Source organism: Limanda limanda, chromosome 7, assembly GCF_963576545.1.
Source record: "Limanda limanda chromosome 7, fLimLim1.1, whole genome shotgun sequence".
Classification (NCBI taxonomy): domain Eukaryota; kingdom Metazoa; phylum Chordata; class Actinopteri; order Pleuronectiformes; family Pleuronectidae; genus Limanda; species Limanda limanda.
This window is the reverse complement of record NC_083642.1, coordinates 10,302,930-10,321,901: the sequence shown is the minus strand read 5'-3', so window position 1 is coordinate 10,321,901 and position 18,972 is coordinate 10,302,930. Positions and strand designations below refer to the sequence as shown.

General features: G+C 43.1%; 1 protein-coding gene across 1 annotated transcript in view; it reads right to left on the bottom strand.

Moving 5' to 3' along the window:
• Positions 1-18,972, bottom strand: part of LOC133005428 (dedicator of cytokinesis protein 3-like) — a 43,575-nt gene that overhangs the window by 15,330 nt on the left and 9,273 nt on the right. The window contains exons 4-26 of the mRNA XM_061075098.1: positions 18,236-18,291; positions 16,086-16,182; positions 14,487-14,635; positions 12,850-12,934; positions 11,484-11,525; positions 10,258-10,412; positions 9,993-10,074; positions 9,851-9,911; positions 9,595-9,742; positions 8,491-8,579; positions 6,321-6,446; positions 4,870-4,994; positions 4,555-4,717; positions 4,311-4,417; positions 3,237-3,408; positions 3,036-3,133; positions 2,101-2,184; positions 1,895-1,995; positions 1,716-1,797; positions 1,136-1,306; positions 839-901; positions 339-531; positions 81-208 (exon numbers count right to left, since the gene is read on the bottom strand). Coding sequence (XP_060931081.1) covers positions 81-208; positions 339-531; positions 839-901; positions 1,136-1,306; positions 1,716-1,797; positions 1,895-1,995; positions 2,101-2,184; positions 3,036-3,133; positions 3,237-3,408; positions 4,311-4,417; positions 4,555-4,717; positions 4,870-4,994; positions 6,321-6,446; positions 8,491-8,579; positions 9,595-9,742; positions 9,851-9,911; positions 9,993-10,074; positions 10,258-10,412; positions 11,484-11,525; positions 12,850-12,934; positions 14,487-14,635; positions 16,086-16,182; positions 18,236-18,291 — 2,577 coding nt within the window. The remainder of the gene's footprint in view (positions 1-80; positions 209-338; positions 532-838; positions 902-1,135; positions 1,307-1,715; positions 1,798-1,894; positions 1,996-2,100; positions 2,185-3,035; positions 3,134-3,236; positions 3,409-4,310; positions 4,418-4,554; positions 4,718-4,869; positions 4,995-6,320; positions 6,447-8,490; positions 8,580-9,594; positions 9,743-9,850; positions 9,912-9,992; positions 10,075-10,257; positions 10,413-11,483; positions 11,526-12,849; positions 12,935-14,486; positions 14,636-16,085; positions 16,183-18,235; positions 18,292-18,972) is intronic.

Below are 18,972 nucleotides of genomic sequence, written 5' to 3'. Positions count from 1 at the left end.
TACTGTAATTATAAATAACAGTTTGTTGTCATCAAATGGAGTTTCAGTCAGATGTGTGTGTAAAACACAATGTTCTTTACTATAGAGCTGGTCTTGATTATAGAGAAGATGCTGGTGAGGATCCCAGAGCAGATGAGCAGCTCCCTCTGCTGGCGCAGATGCAGGTGGATGTGATGCAGAACCACCGGCAGCAAAATACTACGAGACTCTGAATAAAAAGAGAAAGCATGAAAAATTAAATGCTGCACACACAACCATATCCAGACACATATACACATGGTTGCTTTGGTAACTTCAGAGAATAACAAAGACTTTGTTACCCTTCATATTTGTCTCACCGGGGAAGAAGAAGAGGCGGCTCTCGACTGTACGAGCTATAGACTGCAGCTTGACTACATCCATAGACTGGCCAATGTCCACTGTGCTGGGCATGCTCCCCAGGGTGCCCCGGACATATTCTGCCACTTCCTGAACAGTGAACATCTGCAGAAGCTCATCAAAGATATCAGGGAAACTGTTCAACAGCGCTGCCTGGGGGAGAGAACAAAGTGAGAAGAGTTTAGCGTATGTTATACATACAAAGATAAAAACATCTCAAAACATGATAAACACACTGACATGAGAGAATATCCAAGAGTTAAGCTGGTTATTAATAATCCAAAAGGCACGAGATCAAGATTGTACTGTTTGAAAATGTCTTCCTATTCAATCTCGGAAAAAAAAATCTAAACCGCTCACTGCTTATCAGCTAATATACATCATCCTGTTATAAAAGGCTGCCATTCACGACAGCCTCTGTTGCATTGTCGAGCCAACACTGGGTGGCGCTGTGACTTACTGAGATGGACGAGAGCCCTTGAGCGTGACCACAGACAGGCATGCAGCTGGTCACACCCCTAAACTGTCCAAGAGCAAGCCAAGGATGGGGCAACAGGGGGGTCGAGGGATTAAAGCATCAATCACCAAAGCACAGAACAAAAAGGTGGAACAAGTCACAAGAACGAAATGAGAAAAGAGTTAATAAAATAATAAATCAATGAAACTTGAACTCAAACCGTGAAAATGAACAAAGGAAAAACATGAAAACATTTATGAAAGAAGATAAAGGAAGACAGGTGACATTCATCTGTCTGACCTGCGTGAAGACCAGGTTCTCTGAGCTGCGGCTGTCGAGACTCAGGACGAAGCGAATGGACTGGAAGAGCTCCTGGATGCTCGCCCTGAACTGCTCCTCCTCCATCCCGCAGGTCGCCCTCGAGTACAGGATGCGAGACTGGACGATGAACTTGAACAGATACTCCAGCGCCTGAGGGAGACAAGCAGTCAGCCGAGGTTCACGTCACGTGGGAGGAAACGATCAGCTCCGTAACATAGAATATCTACTGAGCACTAAATCGGATTGTGACTGGAAATCAATACATTAATGAAACATTTCCAATTTTCAGGTATTGAAACAGAATTTGAATCTTCCCATAAAAACGTGTAAATCTTGCACTTATCAATACCTGCAGAGGTTTCTTATGGCTTCCTTTCATTAGCTTTTCTCTCTGCAGGGAATTCACTACTCACATTACTCCTTATCAGCCCTTATCTTTATCCTTATTGACCATGTCCATATGTCTTACACTAATTAATCCCAGTAGAAGGAGCCAAGACACTTGTGTTATTCTGCCTATCGGAAACTAATCCAGACAGAAGACCGTGTGATTCTTTACCCTCATGGCTTCCTGGATGTGGTCCTGCCGGACGACCTCGGCCGAGCGGTCCATGTACCACTTCAGACATCGAACCAGCTCTCTGCAGAGACGATGGAAGTCAATATCACATGCAACGGTGCGGGTATGTATTCGAATTGTCATGTTTACCGAGATGAATCAAGTAGATGTTGTCGTACTTGTATGCCAAAGCTCCAGCAAAGTGGTTTTGGATGTAGGCATCCATGACAGGCCTGAAGTGGTAGAAACGGCTGTCCCTGAGTAAGTTGATGATGAACACCTGAACACACACACACGTATATAAAGATGTTATGTCTATTTCCTCTGCTTCAAGTCACATTCAATTATTCAATTTGAGCTGTGTGCGTTTTATTAGATTTCCTACCAGTGACTGGAAAACCAGTGGCCCGTATTTATCTGTGTTGTCATCTAAAAGACAGAAGAGTGTGTCCAGGACATCTCGCAAGAACTGTGAGGAAAAAACAGAAGACAACACTTAGAACAACCATCACATCAAAGGTCTTGCTGAGAACCAGAATAGAAACAAAGGGTAGCCCCCTTCATCCAAAACACACACGGCAAAAAGTCCTGAAATAATAACGTGGCTTTTCTGTCTCACACACTAATAGATGTTTTATTCTGATTATTTATGAAAAAAAGTCAGCATGCATCGTCATTCTAAAATTTTAACCTGTAAATACCTCATCTGATCATTACATAGATAATATTATCTTTATTATTATTATATCATCTATAGGGATACACCGATATGGAAATATTTGGCCGATACCGATGTTTAAAACAACAATCTAGCCGATAGCCGATACCGATATTTGTATATTTGTTTTTGTTGTTATTCATTCACCCTTTTGTGCCAGGAAAATAATTAAATCATTATTTAAAAAGCACTATTTTAAATTATTTTAGCCCTTTATCACTCTTATCTTTTAATGAGGACAAATTCAATCAGATTTATGAAACAATCTTTAGATTAACTAAACTTTATTTAACGGAGACATATTATGCCCATTTTACTGATATATGATTAGTGCACCACGAATCATATATCATCCATAAAGTCAGTTCTATGTTTTTCCAGTTTTTAATTATGGAATCTAAATATTTGATGTAGTGTGTGATCAAGGAAACCACAGGGACAATATTACATTACATTACATGTCATTTGGCAGACGCTTTTATCCAAAGCGACCTACAATTAGGTCATTCAACATCTATGAGGGGCCTTTTAGGGGTTCAGTATCTCAATATATATTCTTTACATCCTGTACATCATCAGAGAAATTATCTGAAGACAGCGACCTTGACAATCTCCTCGCCGCTGATCTGACGCAGTCGACCGAGGATGTCCAACACCCGGTCCGGATGGGCCTTCCAGTTCAGAAGAGCCAAAAGGTCGACTGGAGACAGAAATCACACACAGAGTTTAATCCAAATGAATAGAGTGAAGTGAAAATGTATGAAAATGAGTGTAGCGCGTAAGATTAGATGAGATGAGCTCACCGTTTTGTGTGAGTTTGGTGGAGCAGAGTATGGTGGAGACGCAGAGAGCTTCCTTGGGGCTTCTCTGGAAGGGCAGGTTGGCCGGCAGGTTGGGGCAACTGTTGAAGTCCTCCTTACAGCAGGGCAGGCTCAGATACAGCCCCTGGTTACTGAAGGTGGCATTTTCATCACACTAGTGGGTCGGACACAGGAGGTTTAGAGATCGTTCATTACGGCCCTGGAGACTGTTACATATCATCACACACGTCATTGAACAAAGTGTTGGTGGATGAGTGGCCTACACATAACTACAGCAGGGTGTCAGTGATGTCGGTTTTTAATGCCTGGCCTGAGAGCACAGACACATTTCATTGGCTCCTCCATCTTGCAGCAGTTATGTAATTGTAGTAAAATCTTGTTGGGCTGCTTCTGACCAATGACAAAACCATAAATGCATATTTTATAATAGTTGGCCATTGTTGGTGATTGGAGGTTTCTGATCGTGGGTTGTGATCGGATAAACAACTGCTTATGTTTTCAGAAACCTGGATTAGGCCCGATACCAGTTTTGAGTGGAATGAAAACATAAATGTTCAGAAAGGAACTATTTCTACACTCACAATGAAATTGATTTATTAATGTGTCAACCCTAAATCTGTCAATTTTAAATTTAATGGTAAATAATGGTAATGACACCTTCACCATTATACCAAATCACAGTGTTTTTAGACCATGGAGGGCTGAGCCGTGATCACACAGCAGCAACATCTTTTGATGATGGAGAGCAGGAAAAAAACAAACATTTCATCACGTTGTCAAAATCTGACAAGACTCTGAAAACATGTTATGAAGCTGTCTCCCAGGACGGGACGCTCCATCAACACAGAAACACCCCCCCACCTACACCACCGCAGCTAGGCCATCATCTATTTTTATTGAAATCCTAAAAAACACACAGGTCAAAGATAAAGGCAAACCAAAAGGTGTCTTCGTCTCACACTCCCAGCGCGCATGGCGAGTGTGTGTGAGTGTGTGTGTGTGTGTGTGTGTGTGTGTGTGTGTGTGTGTGTGTGTGTGTGTGAAACCCGCTCGTACCTTGTACACATACAGCTCGTGGCTCTCATCTGACAGCGTGGTCCCATCTTCCCTCATCAGAGGCGTGAAGGCAAAACCAAACAGTTTTTTCTCCCCTTTGTCTTTAGCTGAAAGAAAGCACATCATAGTATCATGCATCATCACTGCGCACACCACGCTCGCACAGCTCGGAGCGTGAGCCAGTCTGTCCTAATAAACTCGTGTGCTGAGGGATGACTGCCACTGGGCCGCATCACTGACTCACTGGAGCAGTGTCGGAACTCGAAGCGTAGGTGGGACCCTCGGAAGCGATCTATGGGAATGGGCAGCTTGACCATCTCGCTCCAGCGAGGGCTGTTGTTGTGGTAGAGGACGAAGGAGCGGTACTCGCTGTTGCTGGGCTCGCCGCTGCCCAAACTGATGCAGTCCTAAAAAGAGAAGAAGAGAGATTAGTTTCTAAACGACATAAGCGGTTAATCAAATGAAGGCGTGGAAGGATGGGAGGAACATTACACGCATCGTTCATGAGTCATGCATGGGTGATATGGGACAGAAGGACTAGTGTACATATGTGTCATACTTTGAGCGTGTCGCCGTCAGCATAGAGCACGTAGAGCGTGACTTCGATGTTCTTCTGGACGCTCTTGCCGCCTCTTTCAAACTCGCCACGCTCAAGGGTCAGATAGAGGTCATTGCGTGTGTCTCCTATGACAATTAACACAATAACAAAGTCAAATCTATAGTTCTGCTGCGACCGTTTTGCACTCTTTATTTATTTATTTGTGTCCGTTGTTGGCTCGACAATGCCCCCCCCCCCCCCCCCCCCGCCCCCTCAGCTTGAGGTTCAATTTTAATGACACCAGCAGGACATCTCAGAAGATTCATAGGACAATGATTACAATCATGTCTCCTCCCAGGCGATGTTAATAAGTACATGTCAGCCTCTGCTCTACAGATGGACTGCGAGTGGTCAACATAAATTAGGCTGCTGTGCGGACGCAGATGTGCAAGAACACATTGTTGTTCCCGTCAATGAGAGATGACCCTGCTGAGCTGGAACACACGGCAGCTCCTGACTGCTGCAGCACCTGGTTCTGTGAGGTCAGTGTTTAACGGAATAAATATCAGTGGCAACGGTACAGGAAGATACTGCAGTTATTTATAAAATCAGATTATGGTTATTTATATATCCAAGTCATTTCCTTGGGGACAGATGAGTCACAAGGAGCGATACTGGGAGGTATTTCAGGCAAAGTGGAAAGAGCTGGAGGAGAGGAGAGGAGAGGAGAGGAGAGGAGAGGAGAGGAGAGGAGAGGAGAGGAGAGGAGAGGAGAGGAGAGGAGAGGAGAGGAGAGGAGAGGAGAGGAGAGGAGAGGAGAGGAGAGGAGAGGAGAGGAGAGGAGCATACATTCTCAGTAGATACAAGGCGAAATATAAGCTGATGAAATATACCAAAATCTTCCCTTTTTGAAGAACTTTTTTTATATTTGATTGGTGTGTGTCTATTCTAACAAATGTATGTACAATAGTTATGTATCCATCCTCGGTGTCAACCCCTCAAAACGTTACCAGACAAATTTCAGGGGCTGTGAGATGATTGATGAGGTAGGAATTAAGACAGATCTAATTTCTCCTCACAGAAGAAAATCTAGACTTAATCTTTGGTTGTTTTGTAAAACACTGAAACTATATAACCTCTTTGAGCCTGAAACTTGAGTTGTACATTAACTCTCTCACATTCAGACTGTACATCGTGTACATTGTGTGCTGTGAAACCGACCATGTCCTCGTCACCACAGCCCACTCTGCTCTCCTGCAGCCCTTTAAGGCTATTTCCTGCTGTTTCACTCTTTTACCCCCTAGATCTCACTCGTCCCACCTCCTTCTCTTCCACTCCTCGTTCATTTGCACCCTGAGTACCCTGATCCTTTCATTTGCTTTTCATTCATCCAGAGCAAGTGGCCTTTCATCTCCACCTCCTCCCTGAACCTCTCCATCCCCATTACCACCCACTGGTCTTTGCCTCCTTACCTGGCAGGATGACGTCTGGGAAACCTAGCTTGCGTGTGAGTGCCAAGGCCCTGCTGAACACAGCCTGGTTCTCCCGTCTGATCTGCTCCAGCTCGCCCCGCAGCAACTGCAGCGAAATGATGAGGCCTAGGGGCAGGTGGTGGTGGTGGGAGTTAATGTGTGTGTGTGTGTGTGTAAATGGGGGAGAGGCCAGATGAGGAGGTGTGGGGTTGTGGGAGGAAAGTGGAATTGAAGGAAAGACAGCGAAGAGACAAAAATGGAGGGAGGGAGGAGAAGGGAGGGACAGAGCGTTATTTAAGAGACATTAGTCAGAATGTGGGGGAGGAGAAGACAAGACAAGAGAGAGGATGGAGAGACGTGACAGAGCCAGGGAGAACGCAGAGAGGGAGGAGAAATTGTGTTGTGGAATTACACAAAGAAACAAAGAGAAATACGGGTGCTGTACAAATTCTGTGACAGATTCTTGTGAGGCATGAGTCATAATTTAAACAGTGAGTCGCTCATGAGACCAGAAGTAACAGTGAATTAGAAGAGTTCAGCTAAACAGTGAGTCCAGTTTGTTAAATCCTGCTCAGAGAGATGGTTTCATACCTAAGATGTGAAGTGGCCTGACCTGAGAGGATTTCTAAAATGTTGTATTTCTTTCTTCACGCTGTTACAATTGTATTTAAGGGTTGAGAAATATTGAAACAATCATCTGTGATGTTAACTGCTTCTAATTTATAAAACTTTAACTGCAGGACCATTTAATAAAGTTTCTGTTTTTGGATGGAATTGCCTGAGGTTTTATACATATTCACTTTTAGAGTAAATATCAGTATTCGATTAGTTGATTAGATAATCAACGAGAAAATAACAACTTAGGTTCCCTGTTGTTTCAACAGATTTCCCTGACAATCACAAACCTAACATGTTGGGACTGACTCATGTCAGAGCAGAATTAGAGAGACTGTGATCGGGGAAAAACACTTAAAGCTCATTAAAAACAGTTTTCATCTCTAATATTTAATTAGGAAACTTATAAAACACTATTAACAGAGTTTGTCAAGGGACAGAACTTCCACTTCCGGGGATCATGAGGAATTCACACTATTGATTTGGCCAGGTTTCAGTTCAGTGAGTGAGACGTAGACGCAGCCTGAGCTCCGGTCAAGCACTGAACGATTTGGTGAACAAATCTTTTTAATGACCTGATTCTAGTGATTCGGGGCCGTGACTGAAGAGAACTCACGTCACCAAAGAGCCTGGGAGCCTCAGGCCTCATGTAAACCAGAATCCTAGTGGACTCTGAGACTGTTGGCCAGTTGGAGCTTGTGCATATGATCCTGCTGCCTGCAGACTTGGAGCGACTTGCCGCAGCAGTTTGGTTAATAATTAATTAAATGTTTTGGATTTTGTTTTAAATACTTCATTGCACAAATCTCCTGCTGTCACACACAACCTATATGCTATGTTGCTTGTGTATGCAGTTTTAATATGAAAGTTAATGCACTTCATGTGCTTTTAGGTTATTATTAGTTGATTTACTTCACTCAATGTGCACTTTTTTAGCCCCTTTAAAAAAAAAGGATCTAATCTGTTGAATCCAAAATTGATTATTTTAACTAAAATAAAACACTTTAGGCAAATAGATAACTCAGTAAAAACAGTACATCAATAATCATGTAAGGTCATATTTAGCCCTGGTGACAGTGAAAACTACTGTTACATAGCAAGGGATGTGTAATGGCTCTTTATTAAGTCATGGTTCAGATGTATTATAAAAAACATTTTGTCTCTGGTAAGTGGTTTTACCGCAGCTCACTGAGCAGTTTCCCTATGAACAACTTCTTGGAAAAAGTAAACATGAAAATTAAATGAATAGTGTATAAAAACTGGCGATAGTGTGTTCTGCCGATTATTCAGGGTAAGTGGGACAAAGCAGAGAAACGCTGCTAAAGAATTTATTTCAAATGTAATTTTTCACAGTTCTGCACATCAGAAGTGACGTTTTGATTCAGCTCTAAATCCTGGAGTTGTGTTCTCAAAATCTAGGGCAATTTCTACGAATGCTTATTGTATGATGACTGCACACCTCACTTCTGAATACATAAATATATTTGTGACTTCAACCACAGAAAAAGTGACTTTATAACTATAATGAATAGATCTACAGAGACAACAAATTTACCATAGTTGGTGCTGGGAGCTGAGTACTTGGTGTTGGACTTGCGTATGATGTTCTCATGTATCTGGAACCACTCGTTCTCATTGTTACACCTGGGGAGAAAAGACAGGAGGGAGCTGGGCTGTAGCGACGCAGCCATTAGTGGGTCCAGATGGAGGGAAGGGGTTTCTGTGCATGGGGACTATATGAACAGCATGTGTCCCAGAGCCGATTTCCTCCTGGAGAAAAGCAGCAGCAGGGGGAGGTGCTATCAAGCAACACATTAGCCCAAATGCACAGCGCACTAAGCAAACCTGACAGCCAGCCCTCTACCAGCCTTTTTCATTACTGTGGGCCCGTAGGCCCCTGGGAAAGGCATGGGGAAATGCACAGGCTGGAGCCTTATAAGAGCCGACAGTTTGGAGGCAGCTCACTACTGAATCACTGCTTGCTCTTCAAAGGGAAGAGCTCTGCGCCTCAGCAGAGAAATCCAATAAAAACGACAGCTTTCTATTCCAGGAATCTAGATTTCACACCAAGATGTAAAGTATATACTACTTCACAAGGAAAAACGCCATATAACAGGATGGAAGTTTATGAATGACCTCTGACCCCGAGCGGACACTGAGGAGGACACACCGGGGGAGACATTCTAGCTGTTGACTGGCAAGAGAAAACGCTGAGCGTGTTGTTATTTTCCTTTGTCCTCTAACTTTGCTCAATTATCCGTGTGTCATCGCTCTCAGTCTCTTCCTCTCTCCTTCTGCGTCTCCTTCCTTCCCTGGGTCGGCCCATTGGATGAGAGTGGCTCTCTGTGGCTAAGGCCTAACAGAAGCAGCCAGATTCACAACACGCCAAGTGTCCTATCTCAGGCCTGGGGCGAGCAACTATTGATTTTCAAGAGGACACTTCATTATCATTCTGGTCGAAACACAGCAGGCATCAACACTGAGGCACTAGGTTATCATGCACAACATTTGCACAATATTTACACCTCGGTAGCTCAACACTTAGATGCTTTTACTTCCTTAAGTCCAGAAGTCATGCAACTACACTTTTTTATTCACTTTTCAGAGGAATTTATAATCCAGAGGAAGGAGGAGGAAGAAGAGCTTCACTCATACTCACGTATAAACTTTGAGCACAAAGTCCTTCTCCTCTTTGAGGTCTGTGATGGTGTGGAAAACATCGCTCATGGCAAGAACAGCGCAGCCATAAGGTCGTCTGTACTGCACATGGGGGGGGCCTTTCTTTGAATCGTTAAGCAGCATACGACCTGGACACAAAGAGGAGAAGAAGATGCAAAGAGGGGAACACGGATAATTCAAAAAAATGATCTCTGCCATTAAAAATAAGGAATGTGACACAAAACTAGTTTATTTACCAGTTCTTACGACGTGTGCAACGATGTACAGGTCCTTCTTCAAATCTTTACTACTCAGGTCCTGAAGAGAGATGAGATGTTAAACGTCAGCAGAAGAAATACTGAATATTTGTATTCACGGGTAGAAGGGGAGGGACGTTACCGTGAAGAGAGCACACAGGCGATCAACCTTCTCCGGATTCTTTGGTCCGCCATTTTTGTTCAGTTTCACCATAAACTTCTCACTGCAAAGGAAACCGGGAGTCCGTCAGCTACAGAATCAACAGACAGTGAGTAGATATATATGTGCGTGCGTGTGTGTGTGTGTGTGTGTGTGTGTGTGTGTGTGTGTGTGTGTGTCTGTGTGTGTGTGTATGTATGTGTACCATCCAAGGCCGTTATGCTTTCACTGACATTCCTCCACACACCTGATCTGTTTGGCCTCGCGAGTGTCGTACAGAGAGAAGAAGACGTCGGCGTCCTCGCTGATGCTGTTGTAAGTGAAGCTCTTCAGATTGATGAAGAGGTGGTGCGACACAGGGACACGGCAACCGTCGCCATGGCGCTGTCTCGTGCTGTCGCCCTGGGAACGCACAAGACAGTGACCGCTAAGTAGACGGGTCCCAACGGAGGAGGAGTCCAAGCAAGTGCTCTTCTGTTTATAGATAAAGTTATTTTACAGATCAATGATGGGGTGAGTCATTCACAAGTACATGTTCTATACTTTATTACATCCTGTCCATTGAAGAACACAGTATTTACTGCAGACCGACATACAGGGTGTGGTCCAGATAAAGAAAACATGAATGAATGATTCTGAATTTCTATGATATGTGACTACTGAAGTCTAAGTATTAAAAAATAAACCATTTGAGGTGAGGTGACGTATAATATAACATTTTTGGTAAAAACGTTGCCTCAGTAAAGACTCAACTGAATTCACATTTACTGCGCAGCAGCATCATTGATTTTTTTCCTTTATGTATATGACTGTATTCAAGGACAGATATAAGCTTTCAAGATTAGTACATCATTCATTATTTATCGTGCTATTATGTTATGTTATTTATTTATATAGGAAAAAAGGCTAATATCTCAATATACAATATAACTGATATCTAAAAAAGAACATCTGAATACAAATTGTTTTAAGTTTTCACAATTAAATTTGATAAAATCTTTAACTTCCATTGAGGGGCCAAACATTGCCCACTTCTGCTACACAGCTTTCTCTCTGTATAAGTAAGCTCAGTTCAGCCTCTATGAGAAATCTACTAGAATTAAGATAACGATAACTATGGCAGAAAGTCAAATATGTTGCACTTCTTAATGGAGTCAAAAAAACATTTAAACCGGTGTTCTGAAACAAATAAAATTCAGTGTACACTTCTATTCAAAGTGACTTAAAGCACCATTCCTGCATACTTTGGGGCATATGTGGTCCCAGTGGGAATCAAACTTCACTTCCTGGCAGCGTTGCTGTGAGCTTCTTATGGAGCTTGGCAGTGACGCCTTGTAATTTCAATTTTAACCCTACATGCTCTTATAGGTCACCAGGATTACAGCCAACCAGCAGCTACGAGTCTGAAGGGGATGGTATGTTTGGGGAAATGAGAGATGAAGAGACAGAAAAAGAGCTTTGAAAAGACTGTACCTGATTTGTGCTTTGCTGACCACAGTGTCTGCTGGATACGTGCTAAAAAGGAGTGAAGTACAAAAGAAAAAGATGTCAGATCACTCGGCCCGTGCTTTCCTCTTCCCACACAGAGCTGAACCTATTTACCTCAGAGCAGCTTCAGACACACGCTATCACAGTAAGGCCTCAGCTGAAGATTCACATTGGACAGAAATCTCACCTACGTACACGCAGAGTGGCGGCACTACTGTTCCTGCGGCGCTAAAAGAAGCCCACATGAGGGAAAATGTAAGCGTGTGGGAGAGGAGAGGACAAAGCCGCTGTCGCCCACACATCCCTCTCTGCTCAGCAGCCTAAAGAACTCCTCTACTCCCCTACCTGAGGAGGTGCCAAGACCTCGTGCCCTGCCAACCAAACTAGCTCACTTTCATCGACAGAGTCAGGCGGCTTTTTGCCAAGGCCGAGCTACGCTGTTGTTTCTGGACAGAGCATTGAGTGCACCGACACTGTGTGTGCAAAACCTGAGAAACATGGCAACGGGATAATGGGAGGCTGCAGGGCATGTGGAAAATGTTTTGATCAGCATATGGAGGGAGCTTCAGCAACTAACCTGAAAGGATCCCCCTGCTAGATAACCATCTCCGGCAGAATTACATTATATTTCATAACATCTGTGCTGTAATCACGTGCTTCTAAAATTAGATCTGCCTCTGAAAGTCTCCCCTGTGTCCCTGGACAGGTTTGGAAGTCCAACACCGCTGCAGCCAAAATACATTTGAGACATAATTTATTCATGGGAATGTATCTCTACTCTGTTTAGGGGGGGGGGGGGGGGGGGTTAGAGCAACCAGAACTAAAACATGTTATGTTAAGTTATCAAAAAAAGAGAAAAAAAAGGAAACAATAAATAATTCATCAGTATGTATTTACCCCCTGCCTCACCTGGCCCTGTCACTTTGCATTACGTCTGCAGTGCGAGTGGGAGTCACGTGGACGCAAGGCAAGGGACACACTCAATATGGCGGTAAGATAAGCATAAAGAACAGGTCACATGAGGCGGCTCCAGCAGCTGCATCGTGCTCCATCTCTTGTGAGTCACCTTCTTATGGATGGTTTGATAATCGGTACGGTCACACATCCCTACACATGCAGCAACACTTTCTTATATGTAAAACAGAGGCGCAGAGCGGGTAAGAAAAGCTCATAAAGGAAGCTACATGTGAGTCATGGCTCCTGATGAGTGGATGCATGCGCTGGGGATTAGTTATTGCATTTTTAATCATATTCACATGTTCACTTTCTTCATTTAATCTATTTAATAATTCAGGGTAGGAATTTGTACAGCATGCACTTTTTTTTTAAAATATAATGTTATCCAACGTACCAGTTTGTGTAGCTCAGATACGCTGATCTGATCTGGATCCACCATTTCAAACTCCTTTCTGGGAACAAGGTCTAAACCAAGGTGCCTGGGAAAGAGGGTTCAGGAGAGAAGGAAGAAAGAAATTAGAGTTTAAAAAGTCAAACAATGTCACATTATACAATTTCTAGTGAAAAGTGAAAGTTTATCAGATGTTTATCTCAACACATTAAAATCTTTAAAAGGCTTCTTTTATAACCACTTTTCAGCAAATTTACTTGCCTATATTACTTTGATATAATTCTGAAGTACTTGTACTTTATCTGAGTATTTATTCTACATGCTACATTATACTATAGCAGTATATTTCAGAAGGAATAATGTTCTGTTTGCTCCACCATTCATCGGGATATGAGCCTGTGTATTGGGCTGGTGCAGCTATGGTTGGTCTTTGCTGGTTGCAAAACAATTGTTCATGGCCAAGAAACAGTGGTAGCAAATGGTTAATAATAGTTCATATTAGCATATTTTCTTAAACTGTTTTCAAATGTTTGAATACTAGCAGATTTCATAGCAACAGGATTTGAAGTTCTTAAGCTTCACCTCAGAAATGTAGAGGAGCAAAAATATCCCAACTTCCTGCCTAAACAGCTCAACTTATATTTATACTGTAAATTTAACTGTATATTCTGTATCAGTTTTCTTCAAACTCTGGGAATATTTAAACAAGGGACTCTTAATTGTTGCTACGTCATTGTGCCCAAGGGACACTTTTAGATTTGACGTGTGCATCATTTTATTCGAGCTCCTTTGCCAGACACGTTTGGCATCATTGGGAACAGTGGGATTCTTCAGTGGAACGAGGATTCATGGGTTTGAACAGTGATGTACAGCTCAGTCTGGGAATGAAGGAGTTAAGTACAGTGCTGCAGTGAATATACTTGGCGTCCATGTACCACTTATTCATGCTGTACTTGTGTATGTATATATATATAACCTTTTACTTAAACCAAATTGTTCAGCCTGAAGTCACAGAGTTCTCTCAGGGCTGCGATGACCATGAAATCACATCACTGCATCTTTCAGGTCAGTGTGCACCACACACCCCCGACAGGCTGAGCACAGTATCTCAGGCTCTACTTCTAAATGTTCTCAACATTAAAACATACTGTTCAATCGTGAGACACACACACTGTGACGCTGACCGACCCTGGGATGTAGCTCAGAGTGAATATGCAAGTGTTTTTATGTGCAATTGTGCAATGAATCTTATGTTAAATTGACAGATGGCCCGTCCACATGAAGTTCTTCCTCCGCCGAGCTGGAGCCCTCACTTCTTTATCTCTGCTATGGATGCCTGTCTGTGCTCAGTTGGATGGAGTCTGAAACTGGCAACCGTAGGAATACAGCTTTACAGTTCCTCCAGGGGGATGTGCGTTGACTTTAAGCTGCTTGAAATTCACTCATCTGCTAAATGACCATAAAATTACATCATAGAGGATGCTATTATGCACCCACTCAGCCGGCATTGTAGACCTCTCCAGTGCCAAGGAAATATTGTATTCTTTGGTGGCCAACGGTTAAAGACAAATGTTTGTAGTGGAGCATTCAATCCCGCCCGGTCTCTTGATGCAGTGCGTTCAGTATTAAGCGTTACTCACTCGTTGCCCCAGTCAAGCCGCACTGTGATGTGCCGCTTGATCTCACGAGTCTGGTCCTGGGCGAGATGACCCTGGATCAGCTGCCGTCGCAGGTCGATGAGCTCGTTCATCACATGACGGAGCTTATGGAACAGATCCACCTTGTGTTTCTGTTGAAGCAGCCAAAAGAGACTTAGCCAGGATGTGTTCTATCCTACTTCTGTGGCATTTGTATAAAGACTAAATACTGAAAATCATCCCAGAATTCACCTCATACTGTGTAATATTACAGCTGAACAAGGAAAGAATAGCATGTGCATAGTATGTAAGCGATTTTTTGACATCAGAATCTGGTGTCTTATTCCACACTTAGTTTAAAAAACAACTCCTGCAGCACATAGAAGAACAACATGTTCCACGGGTTCCCTTAACTCCTATCCCTGGTAAGTGTGCTTTGACCTCCTCACGGTAATGAATTCATCAGCGTTTCTCACAGACTAAGGACAACACTTTTCTGCCTAATGATAGGACAGGCCCCCATTACCTCCCAGGTTCGTTTACATAAATGGAGAGATTAAGCACCGCCACAGTGCCCGTGTAAATTTAATGAGGACAACAGTACATGTTCTCAGCGGCTGGTTGCTGCTGAAAAACAAAGGTTTTTGTCAGCGTTGATGAGCCCGTTTGGACGACTATTCCACAGGGCTCATTGTGTATATTACAACGGATACACAATTCTGCTTAGGCCATCGTTCCCTGAAGTCGCACCATGAATTCTAATTGGCAACAATAAGGTGAAATGCATCAACTTCCAGCCAATACGAGAACCCCTGTTATCGTGGATGCAACTGCGGCAACATGGCCCATATCACACAGGGGGGGAGCACCAAAACAAGCACTGCTAAATCAGCCCTTCACATTAGTCAGGCTTCAGAAGAAGTTACATCACCACACCAATGCCTCGGGCTCCTTGGTTGCTCAGAGCATGAGCAGTCCTCAGTGAGAGGTTATGTAAAAACTTGCTGCCAGCTCTGCAAACGTAGCCACTCAGCTCCAAACTCCAAACCCTACCGACCACTTCTGCCTGCCCCCTCCACACTTAGCGGGATTAAGGACGCCTTAAGTTTCCAGTAATCACGTTTGCCCGGCAAGTAAAGGCTGACTGAAGGTGGTGGATTTGAAGATGATGCAGAAAACGTAGAGAGGCAGGCCAGGATCAATCAATGGCTGAATGACACAGCATGAAATCGCATATGACAGGTCTGCGGGCCATTATCCGTACCCGGCCACCGTTTCTGTGCCCACGTAGATCGTATATGAAAATGCAGGGTGAGATTCGGAGTGACGTGCTATGGGGAAAAATCTAAAGGAAGTGTCAATGCATGATTGGGTTAAATCCCAGGCTATTCACCACTCCTGAGCGCGGAGAAGAAAAACATACTCTAGAAAGCTCAGTCCATCAAACCCCCTCAGGAGGATACAAATGAAACAATGATGGATGCAATTTCTTCTCGCAAAAAGCTGTTTTTCTTCCAACTCCCTTGGAAATCTTGCTAATGTCTAATCCACTCTCACATTTATTTCAGCTTAGTGTCTTGTTCGGATGTAAGTGCTACTGACCACGTAGAGTTGCTTCCACAGGACCCCCCATTCCTGCAGTGTGGAGGTGGTCTCTGTGATGATGGGGTCCTCGAGGGGCACCACCGTCTCACACAACCTGCAGTGGAAGAAAAGACATGCATGAATATGAGCACGCACAAGGACACACGCACACATACAGATGTCAGTGTAGAATCTACATTATGATTTTCCAAACATGCACATTGGGAATTTTCAGAAATTCAGTTGGGGAAATAGACAATGACAGGAATTTGTATTCTAGTTGTGCCTCTTGGAACCGCTTAAAAAAGACTGACAGTATTGTGCCTGGAGACTAAAATATGACGTATCTAAGTATTGTTGGTTGATATTATTAGCAATAACAGTGCAATCCTCACAACAGCGCCCTCTGTGGCCATACTACAATATGGCCACAGATATGATGTGCTATTGAGATGTTGTCTTTTGTGCTGATTTTTGAACCAATTTCCATGAAACTTAGTGGGAGGATGGAGTTTGGGTCAGGAAAAATAACAAAATTACAGTTTGGTGCAGATCAGGAATCAAGGGGGCAGGCAGATCCAGGAATTAGTTTTTCCCCCTTTCTTTAACATCATGAGATAAGACTGTTTTCTCAGATAATAATTTATGATTAGGATTTCAATGAAAATGTTGGCATATTTAGGGTGTTGGTGTTCATAAATGTGTGCAATGTGAAATAAAAATCCCAAATCTAGTGAATTTACATGTGTTTTGTTAAGGGGACTTTTGGCAGAGGTATGTGATGTGAGTCCCATTCTAGTGATGAGTACTTTTGCTCAATCAAAGTAATGTAATAACATATGTACAAATTTGAAGCAAGCATATAAAACAACATGAATGCAGTCACTTCTTCAGAACAACTTCAGAAGAATTCAATATCTTAAAAAGAGGGAAAGTTATGATATTCTCTCTGGCTGCACTTAGAAACGGGGGGTGGAGCTCTCCGGTACAAACCACCACACACTTCCTGCCTGTGTGACCACTTTCATAGAGAAACATTAGACCAAAGGTTAGATCTCTTGTGAGACTTTGCACTTTGCTCACTAAGCTCTGTCCTACGCTGCAAAGAGTGAAAGCCGAAACTGTATCAGTGAAACATCTCAATTACACAGTGAGTCGGGGTGATTGTCTGTGGCGAGGAAGCTCTGGGAGAACTACAGAGATGCAGTAGGTGTGTCACCTCATTAACTCCGTGAGACAGCAAAGCAAATTTCACAAAGTGCAACTCCCAGTGCGAGGGAGTATAATAATGTCAATTTCCAAGTCTGCACTTTTAATTGTTTGAGTGCAAACAAGAGTGCTCCTGCTATGTGGTGAATCAACTGGAGTGTGGTGATACAACAGCAGACTCCCCGTCCGCACCGAACCACAGATCCCAGCCTGCAGATTTAGCTTCAATGAGTTTAGGCTGATAAAGAGCTCTGCTGTCTGTCTCTGTCTCCGTCTTTATTCTGGCCTTTGTTCTGCCTTTACATTTACATACAATATCTTTGTTAATATAAAGTTCTGTGTCACAGTCATTCTAGAGATCACTGGAATCTCATCGGTACTCGTACCCACACAGGATTTATTTGAATCAGTATCAAGAGGAAACATGTGGGGTCAGAGGTGAGACCCTGCAGGTCAATCGATGTTTGTATAATTAAACTTTCTTTACGTTTTAATCACCAAGTGAATGCAAATCTAAGTTTTCTGTTTTAAGAAGTGGCTGGATGATATGGTGACGGAGGAGATTAGGTACTCATAAGATACATTTGTGGTCCTTTTATTGATAATGTCATAAAAGCAAATATACTCCACTTGAACTATATAGTGTATGCTGAGTGATGCCCCCTTTTGAGTGTAGCTTAATGTGTTTATTTGAAATGCACCATTCAAGTTGTCCATCCCAAGCTTTTAACCCATTCAGGCAATTCAGGCCGTAAACGTCTTTGTCAAAAATAAAAGTTACTTTTTTCACTCCTTCTCGAATATGTGTTTTTTTTTTTCCTCATCACTGTTTGTAAATATACTTTTTTCTGTTTATGTTTGAATGAATGAAAAATAACAAAAGCTGGATCAGCAGTGTGCTCTTGATTCTGATACTGCAAAAGCTCAACTAAACAGAAACACGTTGTCGTGCAACTCACCCTCTGTTGGTCACTGTGGATTTCTTCAAGTGGACGTAGCTGACTGGGAAAATCCCCTGTGGACAGAAGAAGGAGCCGAGATGTTAGCAAGTGTGACAGCATGGGGTCTTTAATTCTCCCGCAACAGAAGTGCATGGTTATGTTTGTGTTATTAACTAAATTGTTTTTTGTTATACGTTAAAGGAAATGCAGGATGTCTGCTTAACTTTCTCATCCATATGAAGGGGGGAAAAGGGATTTTGAGCCCACACACAGGGACGTGCAGGAGCCCTATTGTGGCTCGGCTTAGCCCGGGAAGGGCACGAGAGACCGGGCGATGCCAACTGCCAACCTTGCAGTTCATCTTTCTAATTCTAATCTGCCAGATGTAAGGAATTGGCCACGGTGAACACAGCTAATTCTCCCAGCACAGAGAGAGTATGGGGGCGAATGGCTGTGGGCAGCAGAGAACATAACAAAATGGAGGGGTGTTAGTGAGAACTGTAAATAGCAGATGAGAGTAGAGAAGGACAGCGTGTAGCCACTAACACCTACATTTACCAGGACTGGACAGATTTCTGCTTTCTTCAAAACCTTTCTGCAGCATCACATAACACTTCAGCTCCTGACATTTCAGTTTAAAGCAGAGTCCACATATAGAAGAGCAGAAATTACCTGCTGCTCTCATGCTTCTAATAATATATCTGGTATTTTTTGCTACACCACTGTTTGTGCCGCGGATGGACGGATATGACATC